The sequence below is a fragment of the Amphibalanus amphitrite genome, unplaced genomic scaffold (assembly GCF_019059575.1).
Source record: "Amphibalanus amphitrite isolate SeventyFive unplaced genomic scaffold, NRLGWU_Aamphi_draft 001656F_arrow, whole genome shotgun sequence".
Lineage (NCBI taxonomy): Eukaryota > Metazoa > Arthropoda > Thecostraca > Balanomorpha > Balanidae > Amphibalanus > Amphibalanus amphitrite.
Window position 1 is genome coordinate 67,933 of NW_024883149.1, and position 13,252 is coordinate 81,184.

At 47.0% G+C, this 13,252-nt stretch overlaps 1 protein-coding gene across 4 annotated transcripts in view; it reads right to left on the reverse strand.

Annotated features, from left to right (window-relative positions):
• LOC122374436 (sushi, von Willebrand factor type A, EGF and pentraxin domain-containing protein 1-like) overlaps positions 1-13,252 on the reverse strand; it is an 88,419-nt gene that overhangs the window by 34,729 nt on the left and 40,438 nt on the right. For all 4 annotated transcript variants that reach the window (XM_043353206.1, XM_043353204.1, XM_043353205.1 and 1 more), the window contains exons 7-13: positions 7,531-7,725; positions 6,795-6,971; positions 6,302-6,475; positions 5,127-5,312; positions 3,536-3,712; positions 2,646-2,819; positions 2,137-2,341 (exon numbers count right to left, since the gene is read on the reverse strand). In XM_043353206.1, the coding sequence (XP_043209141.1) occupies positions 2,137-2,341; positions 2,646-2,819; positions 3,536-3,712; positions 5,127-5,312; positions 6,302-6,475; positions 6,795-6,971; positions 7,531-7,725 (1,288 nt within the window). The remainder of the gene's footprint in view (positions 1-2,136; positions 2,342-2,645; positions 2,820-3,535; positions 3,713-5,126; positions 5,313-6,301; positions 6,476-6,794; positions 6,972-7,530; positions 7,726-13,252) is intronic.

The following is a 13,252-nucleotide window of genomic DNA, read 5'->3' on the forward strand; positions in this document are numbered from 1 at the left end:
ACTCGTATTCAGACCTGGCAAAGAGAGCACGGCTCTGCCCTGTTTCCGCGGCTTCTAATGGCCACATCGATACGAGACATCTCCAATCGTCTGTTTTACCTAACTACAAAACCAGGTTGTTGTGTTGCGATTAGCACGATACAATTGTTGCGTACAGCGTAGATATTTGTTAAATGCGTGATTAATTAGAAATAGGAAAGGTAAACATTGCCATCGTCATTCGCCAAACAGGCGATGTCAAGCATAAGTCTGTCCTTCATGACACGCCGGGGATGTGTGTCAGGTCAGGGCGGCTCTGCCCTGGGGGATGTGTGACGCGCTCTATGCCGGCTCTGGATTCGGGTCTTGAACGACACCGGCGCGGTGGGCACGGCCGGGCTGCCGGTGCCGCTGCTGGATTGAGCGACACAATTGATTTATATGTGTACTCCCGCTATTGTCTCTACTCAATTCGTCACACTGTAAGGGTGGCCAAACTGTCATTCCCAGACATGTTATCTTTTCTTTCGAACTGCTAATCTAAGTAAAACAAACGTCAATCCTTGCAGCTTGATGAATAAACAAAGCGATATGTTACGCTAAGGAGGCAGCTGTATTCTGTAAACGGAATGTTTCGAGTGAATTACCCAGAAGCGTTGAGTCTTTTCTTAGTTCTGTTTGGCTTATTTTCTGAACAATCGACACAGAACAACGCGGCAGAGGTACCGATGCTGCACTGAAACTTTCCGCTCCGACAATATGGGCTAGCGCACCCCTATCATGTGAAAGAAGACCACTCATTTTATTCCCTCCCACCACTGGCCGGCCGGCCGCCCGGTAGATGTCGTGGCGCGCGGTGCCGATAAGGCGCCTCCGCCGGCGCGCGGCGGCGAATTCTCGCCCTTACTGACACCGGCCGGCCGCCGGGCGTGACATGGTCCTCTTCAAGCCGTTTGGGGAGCATGAAGCAGTTAATATTTTTCGGAAAAAAGGGCATCGTTGGACTCAGAAAAGAATACCTCACCACACGAGCCATGAGCCCGTATACTTTTCCAAAATTCGCTTTTTTTGAACAACCCTACTGAGCAGTGTTTGGCTTTCACACGAATGCGATAGTAAGTTATATGAAGTTGACAAAGCAAGCAAAGCAAAGCATGATGCCCCGCGCGTCCGCCCGCGACCACGCCCCGCGTCCGACTCCCGACCGCCGCGTGACCCGAGGCGCCCGGCGGTCACGTGACCTACCGGCCGGGACTGCAAACGGCCTTCACCACCATTCTTGTATGACGTCATATCCTACTGAGGTGCTGATTGGTCGGAATTAGATACCTGAAGGTAATTATCTGCCGTAGTTATTTTTGTTTCATTGTTTTGCGTGTTTTCTTATATGAAATGTAATTAAAAAATTTGTCATATTTTAATCACCATTAAAACATAACTGAATAGGTATAAAAGAGAACTCGATATATCCTTTCCTTGTTTTTAAGAATTCCGGAATTAGATACCCGAGGGAGCAAAGAGGGAGCAAGTTGCCACGCTGATTTAATACCTCATAGTCGAAAGGTGGGCTACTAGAACCAAAAATTGCTGTGTTTGTAAATAAATAAGTGATTTGAGGGCAAAAAATGCCCGGATTTAAACTTCTAAAATTATTTTGAACATAAAATATTTCAGTTTGAGGGATGTTAAGGCCTCTAAGCGTAGGTACTTTTTAGGTATCAAATAAGTTCCTCTGCGAAAGTTCCGTCGTGAAAACGGCCATTGTATATCATTTTAGGTCGAAATATCTGGCACTTGAGTATACACTTGACCCGACAAATAGTTTCAGTGAAAGAATACCACGCGACTTACACTCCCCTAGATAAGCAAATATATTTTATGGCATCATAACGTAAAGTGACTTTTGCGCCATGGCATAGCTTGGTGTTGCTGGGGCCGGGGTGTGCGTTGTAACATCGACGCGCGGTTCTGCACTCCAGAGTGACCCCATAAAATATACGAGTAAACTTGAATGTTGAAAATATTTCACCGTTGAGTGAATTAGAAGATGGTTCCATACTCCATAGTCCAGACCCGCTTGGACTTTCGTATAACAAAACCCACTACAGCGCTGATCCGTGGGTTCACGGTTCGCAGAACGGCTCTCCTCGGACTTACGTGGGGAAGCCGGGCGGTCGCCAGTGGCCGTCCACGCACGTGGCTCCCGACGGGCCGGAGCTTAGCGTGTAGCCCTTCTTGCACTTGAAGGAGATCATTCGATCGTTGCGCACCTTCTTGACGTACTCGCGGTAGTCGTATAATCCCATGTTGCCCACCAAAAGGATTCGGCCGTCCGTCAGGTTGCCAGGGAAACTGCAATACACTGAAGGAGACAGATACTTCATGTCAAGGAACGATAGAAATAATCATACAATTAATTGTACTCCACCTTTGTAAAGTTACGTTTTGCAGTAGCTATGTATGTTTTGACATACTATTTTCATTTACAATGCTAAAAGAAGCTTTAGCATACCATCGCAATCTTGGCTGCGGGATTTATGCAAACAAACAACGAAGGAGCGAAATGTCTTTCGTCATCAGAGAAAGCAATCATATCGCTTATGGTCTAAAATGACACTACGCCATGGTAAGCTGTGGCATCGTCTCTGCCCACCGTCCATCCTCACCGATTTTGCATCGCGGCACGGTGCCGGTCCACTCTCCGTAGGTGCAGGTGGTGATGTTGTCACCCTCGATGACGTAGCCGTCGCGACAGACGAACTTGGCGCGGCTGCCGTGGTCGTTTTTGGGCGCGATCACAAACCCGTGCTCCGGGTCGGGCGGGAGCTCCTTACAACGAGCTGTCGGTGGTCGCACGGAGTTAGAATTGTAACCACTCAGCGGATAGGGGGCGGGTGGAGATGCGAGAACACTGACGCGTTTGAGTAGTTTCTTCTTTTGGCTATTGAACTTTCTGTTGAAAACAATATCTTTTTTATAAACGGTGAACTAACTCCTACCTCATTTGAAGGGGGCAATCCTAATTTATGACGCCCACAGCAATATCAGCGGCATTCAGTTACCGTAATTTTGATGAAGAACGTCCCATGCCGGTATCACAACAGACAGTCTCTCCCAGTTCTGCGCCGCACCAATCTTCCGGTTCGCCATTGGCATGCATTGGTCGGTACCGTGGTTAGCGAACAGACAGGCAAACACTGCTCACGGCTTCTCACAGGCGCGTGCCGTGCACGTAGCACGCTAACGTAATAACCGACTGGTGAGAAAACAACGTCTCGCTGTCCATGCCCGCAGTTTGATGGGAGCCTCCGGCTGGGTCGATGGAGAGGTCAGACAGGAGTGGTCCGAGGGAAGGTCAGGGAGGGAGGAGGGGGAAGGGGAGCTCTTCATCAACCGGGACATGGCAGTGGAGATGGCGGGATCGATCGGTGATATTTCTTGTCATTTTCCCGAACAGGAGAGCCGACTTCATGAGAACTCATTTTGATACATTAATTAACTCGTATTTCTCCGTATGCTGTGATAAAAGTAGCGCACGGCTGACGATTTGACTCACCTGGGACACAGATGGGTACATGAGTCCACGTTCCGTTGTAGCACACAGGCATCTGATGAGACAGCTGCATCTCGTACCGGTCACGGCATTTGACCGTGATGTTCTCTCCGTGCATTATTAGGTCAGATGTGGCGTTGATGATTTCACCTTGAGGCACCCGTGGAAGGGTGCATGGTCCTGGGGAAATAAAACAGCTCGTCAGACATCATATTATCATTAATTGATTTCTTACATTTTGACATTTTCATATCAATATATCAATCCATCCAGATCAGTCAGAAGAATAGTCGCACTTCTCCCATTTTTAGAACAGAACATTGCATATAATCGAACTTAAACTTAACCCGCGCCCGGCTGGGGGTCCTGGATTTCCACGCCCTGCTGGGGGGGGGGGGGTGTTTGAACACCCCCCCTTCTAACTCGGCTCCTGGGCCACGTAGCGATACGCGGAAGGCGGCGTTCGAAAGAGCGTCAAAAATAATGACGAAATCACTTCGGTATATTTTTTGGTCAGGTCAAAGGTCAGGTCACCAGAGGTCATTGAAGGCAAAATTTCGCCGATTTCCAGGTCGATTGTCGACAATTTCCAAGAAGCCAACGCATAACTCGGGAACCAATAGAGCTACAGCGCCGCGGAAAAGCGCATTCGATAGCACTATTAACGCCCTTTCTGAGTAATTTTCTCAGATTTGACCTAACGTCAACGGTTTTGCCTGCAGGGGGCAAAAACTGCAAAAATAGCCGATTTTTTCGGAAACAGTTTTTCTGCAATAACTTTTGACCCAAGCATTGTACGAGCTTACTTTTACCGGCATCGTGTTCCTCTCGTCAAGACGCATCGAATGAACTATAACTTGACCTTGAAAGGTCAACTTGAAAATTTGACCTCAGGTCAAGGTCATGACCTGACCGGAAAGGGTCATGTTGCATATCAGTCGATCCGTATCGTCGAGCTGAACACAGCTAAGGTGTTTTCATCGCTCTAGCATGCCTCTATCAAAAGTTATTTGCGAAAAATTGTTAGATACCATTCGTGACCTAAGATGACCTCAGGGCATAAACAGGGGTCACGGACACCATTTTCATGTTCAGTGTGTCTCAACCACTTGTAATTCAGTGTTTGGGAGTGTTTATAATGTCTTTCGTCCAAAAGAGACGCATTTCAATTTTCTCCCATTGACTTATAATGGGGAGGTCGCAAAATTGACCTGACCTTAGGTCATCAATATCAAAATTCTGAGATATACATTTTGTACATGCTATTGCTCTTAGCAATCGCTGAAAGTTTCAAAGCGATCGGTCACTCGGTGAAGCTATGACAGACATTGAAACTTTTTATGAGGTGAGGTCACTTCAAGTGACCTGGTGACCTGACCTTGAATGACCTTGGTCTGAAATTTGCACAACATGTGTAGAATTGATGTATGGTAAGGTGTACCAAAAACGGCGGCGCTCCGCGCCGCCGTTTTTTAGATATTCGCGAAAAACCACAAGGGGGGGTGTTCAAACACCCCCCCAGCAGGGCGCGGGTTAATAAAGAAGACTCGAGCCGACTAGGCGCTCACCCGAGATTCTTACAGTCAGCACTCACCCATGCACTTGGGCAGCGGGTGTGACCAGCCGCCGTTGCTGGAGCAGGTGGCCGATTCGGACTGACCAACCCGCACCGTGTCCTTGTTGCAATGGAACGTGATCTGGGAGTTCACCAGGGTCGAGTTGCCGCCGATCCAGCCGTTGTGCAGCGGGCCAGGCATCGGACACTTGATCTCGGTCAGCACTGAAACGTGCAAGAAAGACGAAGGTGTTTGGTGACCTTCAAAAATTATTCAAGAACCGACGAATGAATGATACGTAGCCTCATCGCTCTCAAACATGGCAAGTCCAACAAAATGCTGGTTAGAAGAGTGGCAAGGTTTCCAAATTACGGTCTCGTGCACTTTTTGTTCAACAAATATATGAATTTGTTTTTTATTCTTACTCGTCCATGCGAATTCAACTTATTTGAATTAGCGGCTAACAAGACGGATGTAGTTTATCAACGTGGCGTGCGTAGGAGTTCGTATGCGAAGTGCCAGTGCTATACGCTCATTTGCTAGCCAAGGGAGAGGGTGAGCAGTGAGCACGCCCTCTTGCTCTGCAGAGCAATAATCAAGGTATGCCTCGATTATTTCTGTAGGCACGAGTATCAAGACCTGCGGTGCGATAAAATGATTCGTAAAGCAGTTTATGAAACAATCAAAGCATAGATAAATAAGAGCGTAGCGTGACTTATGACAAGCTATAAATCAGGTTACGATTATGTAAAGGCGCTCTCAGGGAAGGACAGCCGAACCAATCAATCCTCTTTGTCACATCGTTCCGGTGAATAAATTCACCATTCGTCACAGGCAGATATGAGGTCGTTGGTAGTCTCGCTTCCATGAGTCAGAATAACCTGTCTGGACCAGTCCAGGACACAGCTACGACAGGTTGATTTCTTGGAGATGGACATAGATCGTCATTTATTAATGATTAGTTAGTTCGACCGTGAAACAGCCCCAGAGAACGACAGCGTCGATATCCTTACTTGATTTGGTGATGAATTTGGTTCTCAAAATAGCTCCCAAGATACAGCTAAAAGGTGAGGGTTAAAACTAGCATTTTAACAATATATTAAAATATTGTTCAAATTAGGGGTGATTTTTTTTAACTAAGGGGTGATTTGTCAAAACTAACAATATTCATTTTCCAACATTCTCCTCGTTCCGGCCGTGGCGCAAGACCTACCTTGACAGACGGGCTCGTCGCCGCTCCAGCGCTTGTCCGGCTGACATGTTCGAGCGACACTGCCGACCAGAACGTAGCCAGGCTGACAGGAGTAGTGGACTATGGAGGAGACGGTGGTCGTCTTCACCTCGACACGGCCGTACAGAGGTGTCCGCGGAGGTGAGCACTGAACCGCTGTGGGGAGGTGGGGGGGGGGGGGGGTGTCAAGTGTCAGCATGGATCGGTGGCACGGATTTGTGAGTACATTGCTTGATGCTCATTGCCGATGCGTACCAGTCAGACCAACACATTTTTTTGTATTTCCTACATCAGCTCACAGCATCAGAAAAATGCCTGGCAGGAATAAAAATTAACTACGTAAAACATACTAGTTTAAAAAACAGCGGGCTTTACCGTTTACTTACTCACTTGTTATTTGCTCTAATTAAATGCAAGCTTTGTTATTCAGACTACCTACTGGGGCACCCTGTTTACCTCTACCACCCCAACTCACGTGTGCATGTGGGCAGCTCGGAGGGCTGCCAGGTGCCGTCGCTCTGGCAGTAGGTGTTGGCCCGTCCGACCAGCTCGAAGCCCTGGTCACACTGGTAGCTGGCCCGGCACAGGTACGCCGAACAATTGCTCTCCAGCTGTCCGTGCTCAATGCTCCGCGGGGGCGGACAGTGCTTGGCTGCAGTGAAGGCAGTAGGGTACAATTGTCGGACACCAATATAAAGAGACTTAGGTAAGTCTGAAACAGGCTCTTTCCGCAGTCAGGAAATCGCATGCGAGAGCCTATTCAAATGCATGGAAGCACGCTCGCATCAATCGCACGCACCTCCGGAATGCGATTGACGCGGGAAGAATTATAATGTATTTAAATAGGCTCTCGCATGCGATTTCCTGAATGCGGAAAGAGTCTGTTTGAGCCTTAAGCCAGCGTCCAATCGCTTGAATATGGACTGCTTCACAATGTGTTGAATGTTCGTGTTTCCAGCACTCATCTTGTAGGTACTGAAGAAATGTTTACACTAAAAATGCAAGAAGTGTGCGGCTGTGCGCATATTATAAACAAAAAGCTGCAGCAATCCCAGATTCAGTTTCCACCGTATGAGCACCTTATCCATGATCGCCCGTTTCCAAAAGAAGGCATCGTTAAGTTGGCGCTTGGCTGCGGGAGGAATTCCTCGCAAGATTTATGAAAGTTAGTTAAAAAAAAACAGAATCTAGCGGAAAATTACATCACTCACGGTCACAATGCATGTCGGGCCCGAACCACTTGGCAGTGTCATTATACATGAGACACTTGGCCTCGGAGAACATGCCCCGGCTCTGATAGCCCGGGTAGCACGAGTAGTAGAGCGTCGTGTTCAGGTCGAACGTGCTAAGGTCATAGGAGGCGTTATGACGCGCGTTGGTGATGTTTGGCGAGCCAACGCAGAACACTGAAACAGCAGAGAAACGGGTGAGGCATGGTGAATTGAAAAAGAGTATGGATCATCAGGACGGTAATGTGATGGACTTATTATGCTGTACTATGATGATTCGTATTCCTTTCATTGCGCTTGTGTGAAAGCCTTCTTGAATTTATGCTGGGGTCTTGCCGATTATATAACTTGCCTTCATGCTTTTCGGCTATACGAGAATAGTTGGCGGTAAAATATTGATCAGTGAAATGGCAAAAGGTTCTATAGACACAAATATTCACTTAGAGTGAGGTGTCTTCACTCTATGAAAGAACTGTTATAGCTGAGCAGATGAACCACCACAATTGACAGCTTTTCGCAGTTCACTTGGGTATCGAGTAAATCAACCAAATAGTCATGATTTCGTGCCACCAAATCCGAAAATAAATAGGCGAGAAGAATTGGAGGTTTAGAAGGAACCGACCAGGGACCAACTTCAAATGATAGTTGGCCCCTCAGACCGTCAGGCCGTAGAGGCATGCTGTACGACCGGAGCGCCTGATACCATGACCTCAGCATTCTTTCGCGTGGTGCTGAGGCATTCAAACCACCTTGCATTTTGCCAAATCCACGTGATTTGCCAGATTTCTGTCAGACGCTCGAACAGCCTCTGACATTGAACCCATTGACACTGCCTCGTAGCTGATTTCATCTGTCGCCGGGCACGCCAGCTGGCTGAGACTGTACCCGTTTTGAAATAAGAGCCGCCGACGACCAGCGAGATGCGGCTCAGCAATATTTCAACATTCGCCCAACGCCACGATTGTTTTAATAATTTACCATATTTTCAAAAGTATTCAACAAAAACAATTCGTAAGTACCCACATTTACGAACGTATGCTCAGTAATGTCGTTGTTTCAATGCCTAAGGATATGGTACCATGACCTAAAACATCGGTCACGGATCTCATTTTCTCACGTCATATTGGTCAAATGGCGGATATAAGTCGAAATAGACAACAGTACGTCTGACATGGCAAAGCCAAGACGGATGAGTCTATAAAGTAGCGTGAATTGAGGACATTGACAACGCATCACAACTAGGATCACTTTCGCATAAGAGACTGAAAGTCGCCACGATAATCATGCTTTCACTGTGTGCTTGGAAATCAAATGTGACAAAAATGCACTGTTTTGGGCCTTGCCACCTGAAATTTCCTCCTTGAGTAGGAGCTATAGGAAATCCAAACTGACGAAATCTATTAAATGAACAAAGTCCACGAAATAAGCAGCAATAATGCTTGACGAATGCATGATTGAATGCTTTCAGTCTAGTTAGTAACACTTCATTCAGTCCTCTTACAATTTGATACGATCGCTGAAGTCAACTGTCTATCATCCACTCGGCGAAACTTGGGTGTGAAGTGTTTTGACGGAAAAGTTGTCCCGCTACTTCACCGGATAGATCACACTTACGACATTTGCATCAGTGTTGTGTCATCCTAACTTTCCGCAGTCAATGAGACGGTGTGGACATTAGCAAAAACATCACATTAAACAAGAGTTTCTACTTTACACTGCAGGGGTTCTAAGCATTTTCGGAGTTGAAAGTTTTCCTTTTTCTGAGTCCTACTTTTTACATAAAAGCAGCTAGACGATTGTTTGACTAATGTGTCATCGGGGCTATAATTTCGTCAATTTTTTGTGAAAATATGACCGAAAACCAAATTATCAAGCATTCCATGATGGTAATGGCGCAAGACATTCGATTGTTCTGTATGATCTGATATCGATTGCTATTGATCGCCAACAATGATCGTTATTGAAAGATCGCACTCAACCATGCATGTTACACCACATCCTTGCCTTCTATCCCGTGCCTCATACACGAAAAGCCCTGCCGTGTCCACCAAGACGGCACATCTCCACGGGAGGTCGCCGATGTCCGGACATGGGACGCCACCGAAACGGCGTCGTCTCATCGTCCGGCTCGGTGGCCGGTGATTTACCGCAGCGCAAATCATACACGGGCCGGCGCCGGTCAGCCAGCCGCGGCCATCATCTCATCAGACCGGTCATAAGAGGCGGCCTGATGACCAGACTGGCATGTCAGCGGTGCGCCCGGCGGCGGCGGCGGCGGGCCGGCACATTTGGCCCGGACGATGGGGACGAGGTCATCTCCTGTCGGCGGTCGGCCCGCCGGTAAATCGCCGCCATCTATTCGTGCGTCAAGCTCGACCCGACAGCGGCGGCGGAGCAGCGAGCGGCCCGATGTCGGACACGCAGAGGCGATCTGAGATGGATAGATCTGGTGGGCACCGTGGAGAAACGAAATATCGTGCGTTTGTTGATTTTAAATTATCGTCATAAGCCAGTCAATTAATGGAAACAATAGTTTTTACTTCATTCAGCGGTATGCTTTTGCTTTGTCAATTCCAAATAATGTGCCTTGGAGCCGATTGAGACCCTATTTACATAAGAACACAGTGAAGGGCTATAAGGCAATAGTCATTGGGAAGGTGCGTTTCTAGGCACAGTGATATTCAAGCTTGAAATTACTAGTAAAGTCAAATGGTTATTTATTCCAAATGCATAAGCGAAAACAGGTATTACAAACGGAGCTTACATTGAACATCGGCAAAAAGGAAGTGCATTTGTAATGCTCTTTGTACAAGCATTTGTTTAATGTGTTTCCATTCTTTTATATTTAAATAATGCCTTTACTCTTACCCAGTATTTTTTTTTGCTTGTGTTCATCACTTTATGTAACCACATTACTCCATCTCAACTGGAAGTGGCTTTATGTGGATTAAAACCAAGCCGGTTCTTTGGATTCATTCACTGCTTTGGAGAGCGTTACGCGTTCCGTAATCTTCTTGAATTTCGCCCTAGGACTCTGGACAATTTCATCTTAACCGACCAAATGCTGATGAAGCCATCCGAGCGACCGAGGGCTCCCGAGACGGAGCGTTAAGGCTGATTAACGGCGTCCCCCGGCCGTATGACGTCATTAGAAACAAAACTAATCAACGGTGGACATAACTGTAATGAAATGGCGGCACAGGTCGCGTTCTTTTATATCAATAGTGACACTTCACTCGCAAAGCTTTAAAATTTACTTGTTTATATTCCAGTTTTTGTAAAATAACTTACATGTTATTTGTTCCACAGCGATTAAATTAAGAGGATCGAGAGCAAAAAAAAAAATAATAAAATGATCGGAGAGAGCCATAGACAGCAGTCAGTTTGTGTGCGGTATGCAGCGCCTGGATGGAATTCGAATGACGGCATTCCACGCCCCACGGATTGAAAGTGTCGGCTCGAGTGTTCTGGAGATTGGCAGCACAGCTTTAAGCACGGAATATATAGTCTACGACATGGAATGGACAAGATCGAGATTTCCTGTAACTGCCAAGTTTTTGGCGACCTGATGATTTAGTCGTGCGGATTCGCTGTGGTTACCTCCTTTACAAGGATGAAAGTATAGTTGCCAGACCTATAACTAATAGGGGAAGGTGGGGCATAATGGGGTACCGGGGCAATATGAGAAGGTGCATTTTATTCTAATCAGGTGTTGCTGTCTGGAATCACTTCTGACAATTAAAACTTGCTCGTTTGTCGCCCTTTTCCGGTGGACGCCGGCGGGAGGCGGCGTTGCTGAGGATGGTGGGTAAGGTTTTTTTCATGGTGCTGATGTATTTTTCAACATTCGTTTGGTAACTTCCTAGGTGAAAATCCGTTCGAGTAGGTTTGTCATAGTCAGTGAAAGCAATGACTCTCGTCCTAGCCAACCTTTCGCTGCGATAGAAAGTTGTCGGCTGTTTTGATAAACATGAACGATCCTGCTCTATTGCCAATGTCCTTCGGGGGTTAAAACCATTAAAACGGGTTTCCGGTAGAGGCGATATGGGGTGGTGAATTTTACCACATTTACCCCATTTACGTGCCCAGAAGTGCTTTTTTTGTTACAGTTAAAACTAGTTGCCTTTATTGGCCCACTCACGTTTCATAAATGCATTTAGAGGAGGGGTTGTGTTAAACGTTTCAAACCGTTTTCATAATGTTTCTTCATTATAAGTAGGTACACAGGCACCGTGTATGTGCCTAATATATATTTTTGCCGAGATAAACTCTTTCATTTTCAGTAGCTTGGATCTTGGTTTAAGCGGCGAGTGCACAGAAACGTGTACTCAGCAGCCTGACACAAGTCCCAGATTTTCACCACGCCTTTTGTATAGTTTGTCGCAGTCCTCGAACGGAGTCGATGCTGGCGCCGCCACCGACCGTCCACCGCTGCAGCCAGGCGTCGCTCTCCTGAAGAAACTGCATGTGTTCTCCCGCCGTTGCTGGGCATAGCTGACATTGTAGGGCATAGCTGACTTTCATTTTTTTCAAAGCTGTTTGGCCTGATGTGTTTCTGGCTTAGTTTTGGAGCAGCCCGTGGGGAAGAAGCGCATTCCAGTGCGTAGTGTTTCTAAATGACTCCAAGAGGCTACTTCACCGTCTACTTCAATATCGTATTTCATTAATGCATTTCGTATGCATTTGAAGATGTGAGGCACGTCATACAGAGCAGCAACCTCGTGCCCGTCCACGGTGAACGAGCCGGTTTCCGCAGCTCCGAGCAGTCTGTAGATCGCCTGGTTGTTCTTTGACATGTCACAAGTTGTAGCTAGCACAGTGAATCCCGCTGTTGTTACACGTTGGACACACTGTGTTAACAGCTGCTGCTGCACAACGGCCTTGGTCGTTCCGGAACTCAGAAAGAAACCGATGGGCTGTTTCCAGCGTTTGGTGACACTGACGCCCCGCACCATCATGACCAAGGCGTGGTCGGCGCAGGCATTGGCGCGGCAGAGAGAGCCATGATCAGTGAAGCCCTCGATGACGTCATCACCCCGCTGGTAGGCCAACTTTGGTTTCAGCTGCATTTCGTCGAACGAAATGATGCACAGCTTGTCCTTGGCACTTGTCCCGGCGAACTTCTCTTTTATGAGAGCCAAGATAGCGTCATGAAAGCCAGGTCTCATCTGTATTTTTTCCATCTTCCTCCGCAGAGCTCGAGGATGGGGAAGGACGTACCGTTTTTGTAGGAACCGATACGCCCTGGGACCAGGGCCATATATAGTCCAGACCCTGAAAGTAGAGCGCGAGTGCTCGCACTTCCTCATCTTCATCAAATTTTAGACGAATTTCATCGAATTACATTTATTTTTAGACCAATGTTAAAACTGTAATGCAATGAATATGTATAAATGCTCCCGTAACAATGTGTGCTAAAAGTTTCCAATAAAATATACGGTTACCATTTCAAAGTCACAGTCACAACTTGGCCCTTGAACGCGAATCATTCGACGATTGTTACGAAAAAATGTGTGAAATGTTAAAATATATGAAAATGTAGACCCACGTGGAAAGAAATTCATCCGCATCCTCCGGATCTCCGGATATTCATCCGGCAAAATCCTTGATTTTTGGTTACACACGTGGCAATGCTAATCGAAGCTCCTGTCCATTCCATGTCGTAGACTATATATTCCGTGGCTTTAAGTCTACCCGCCCCTTG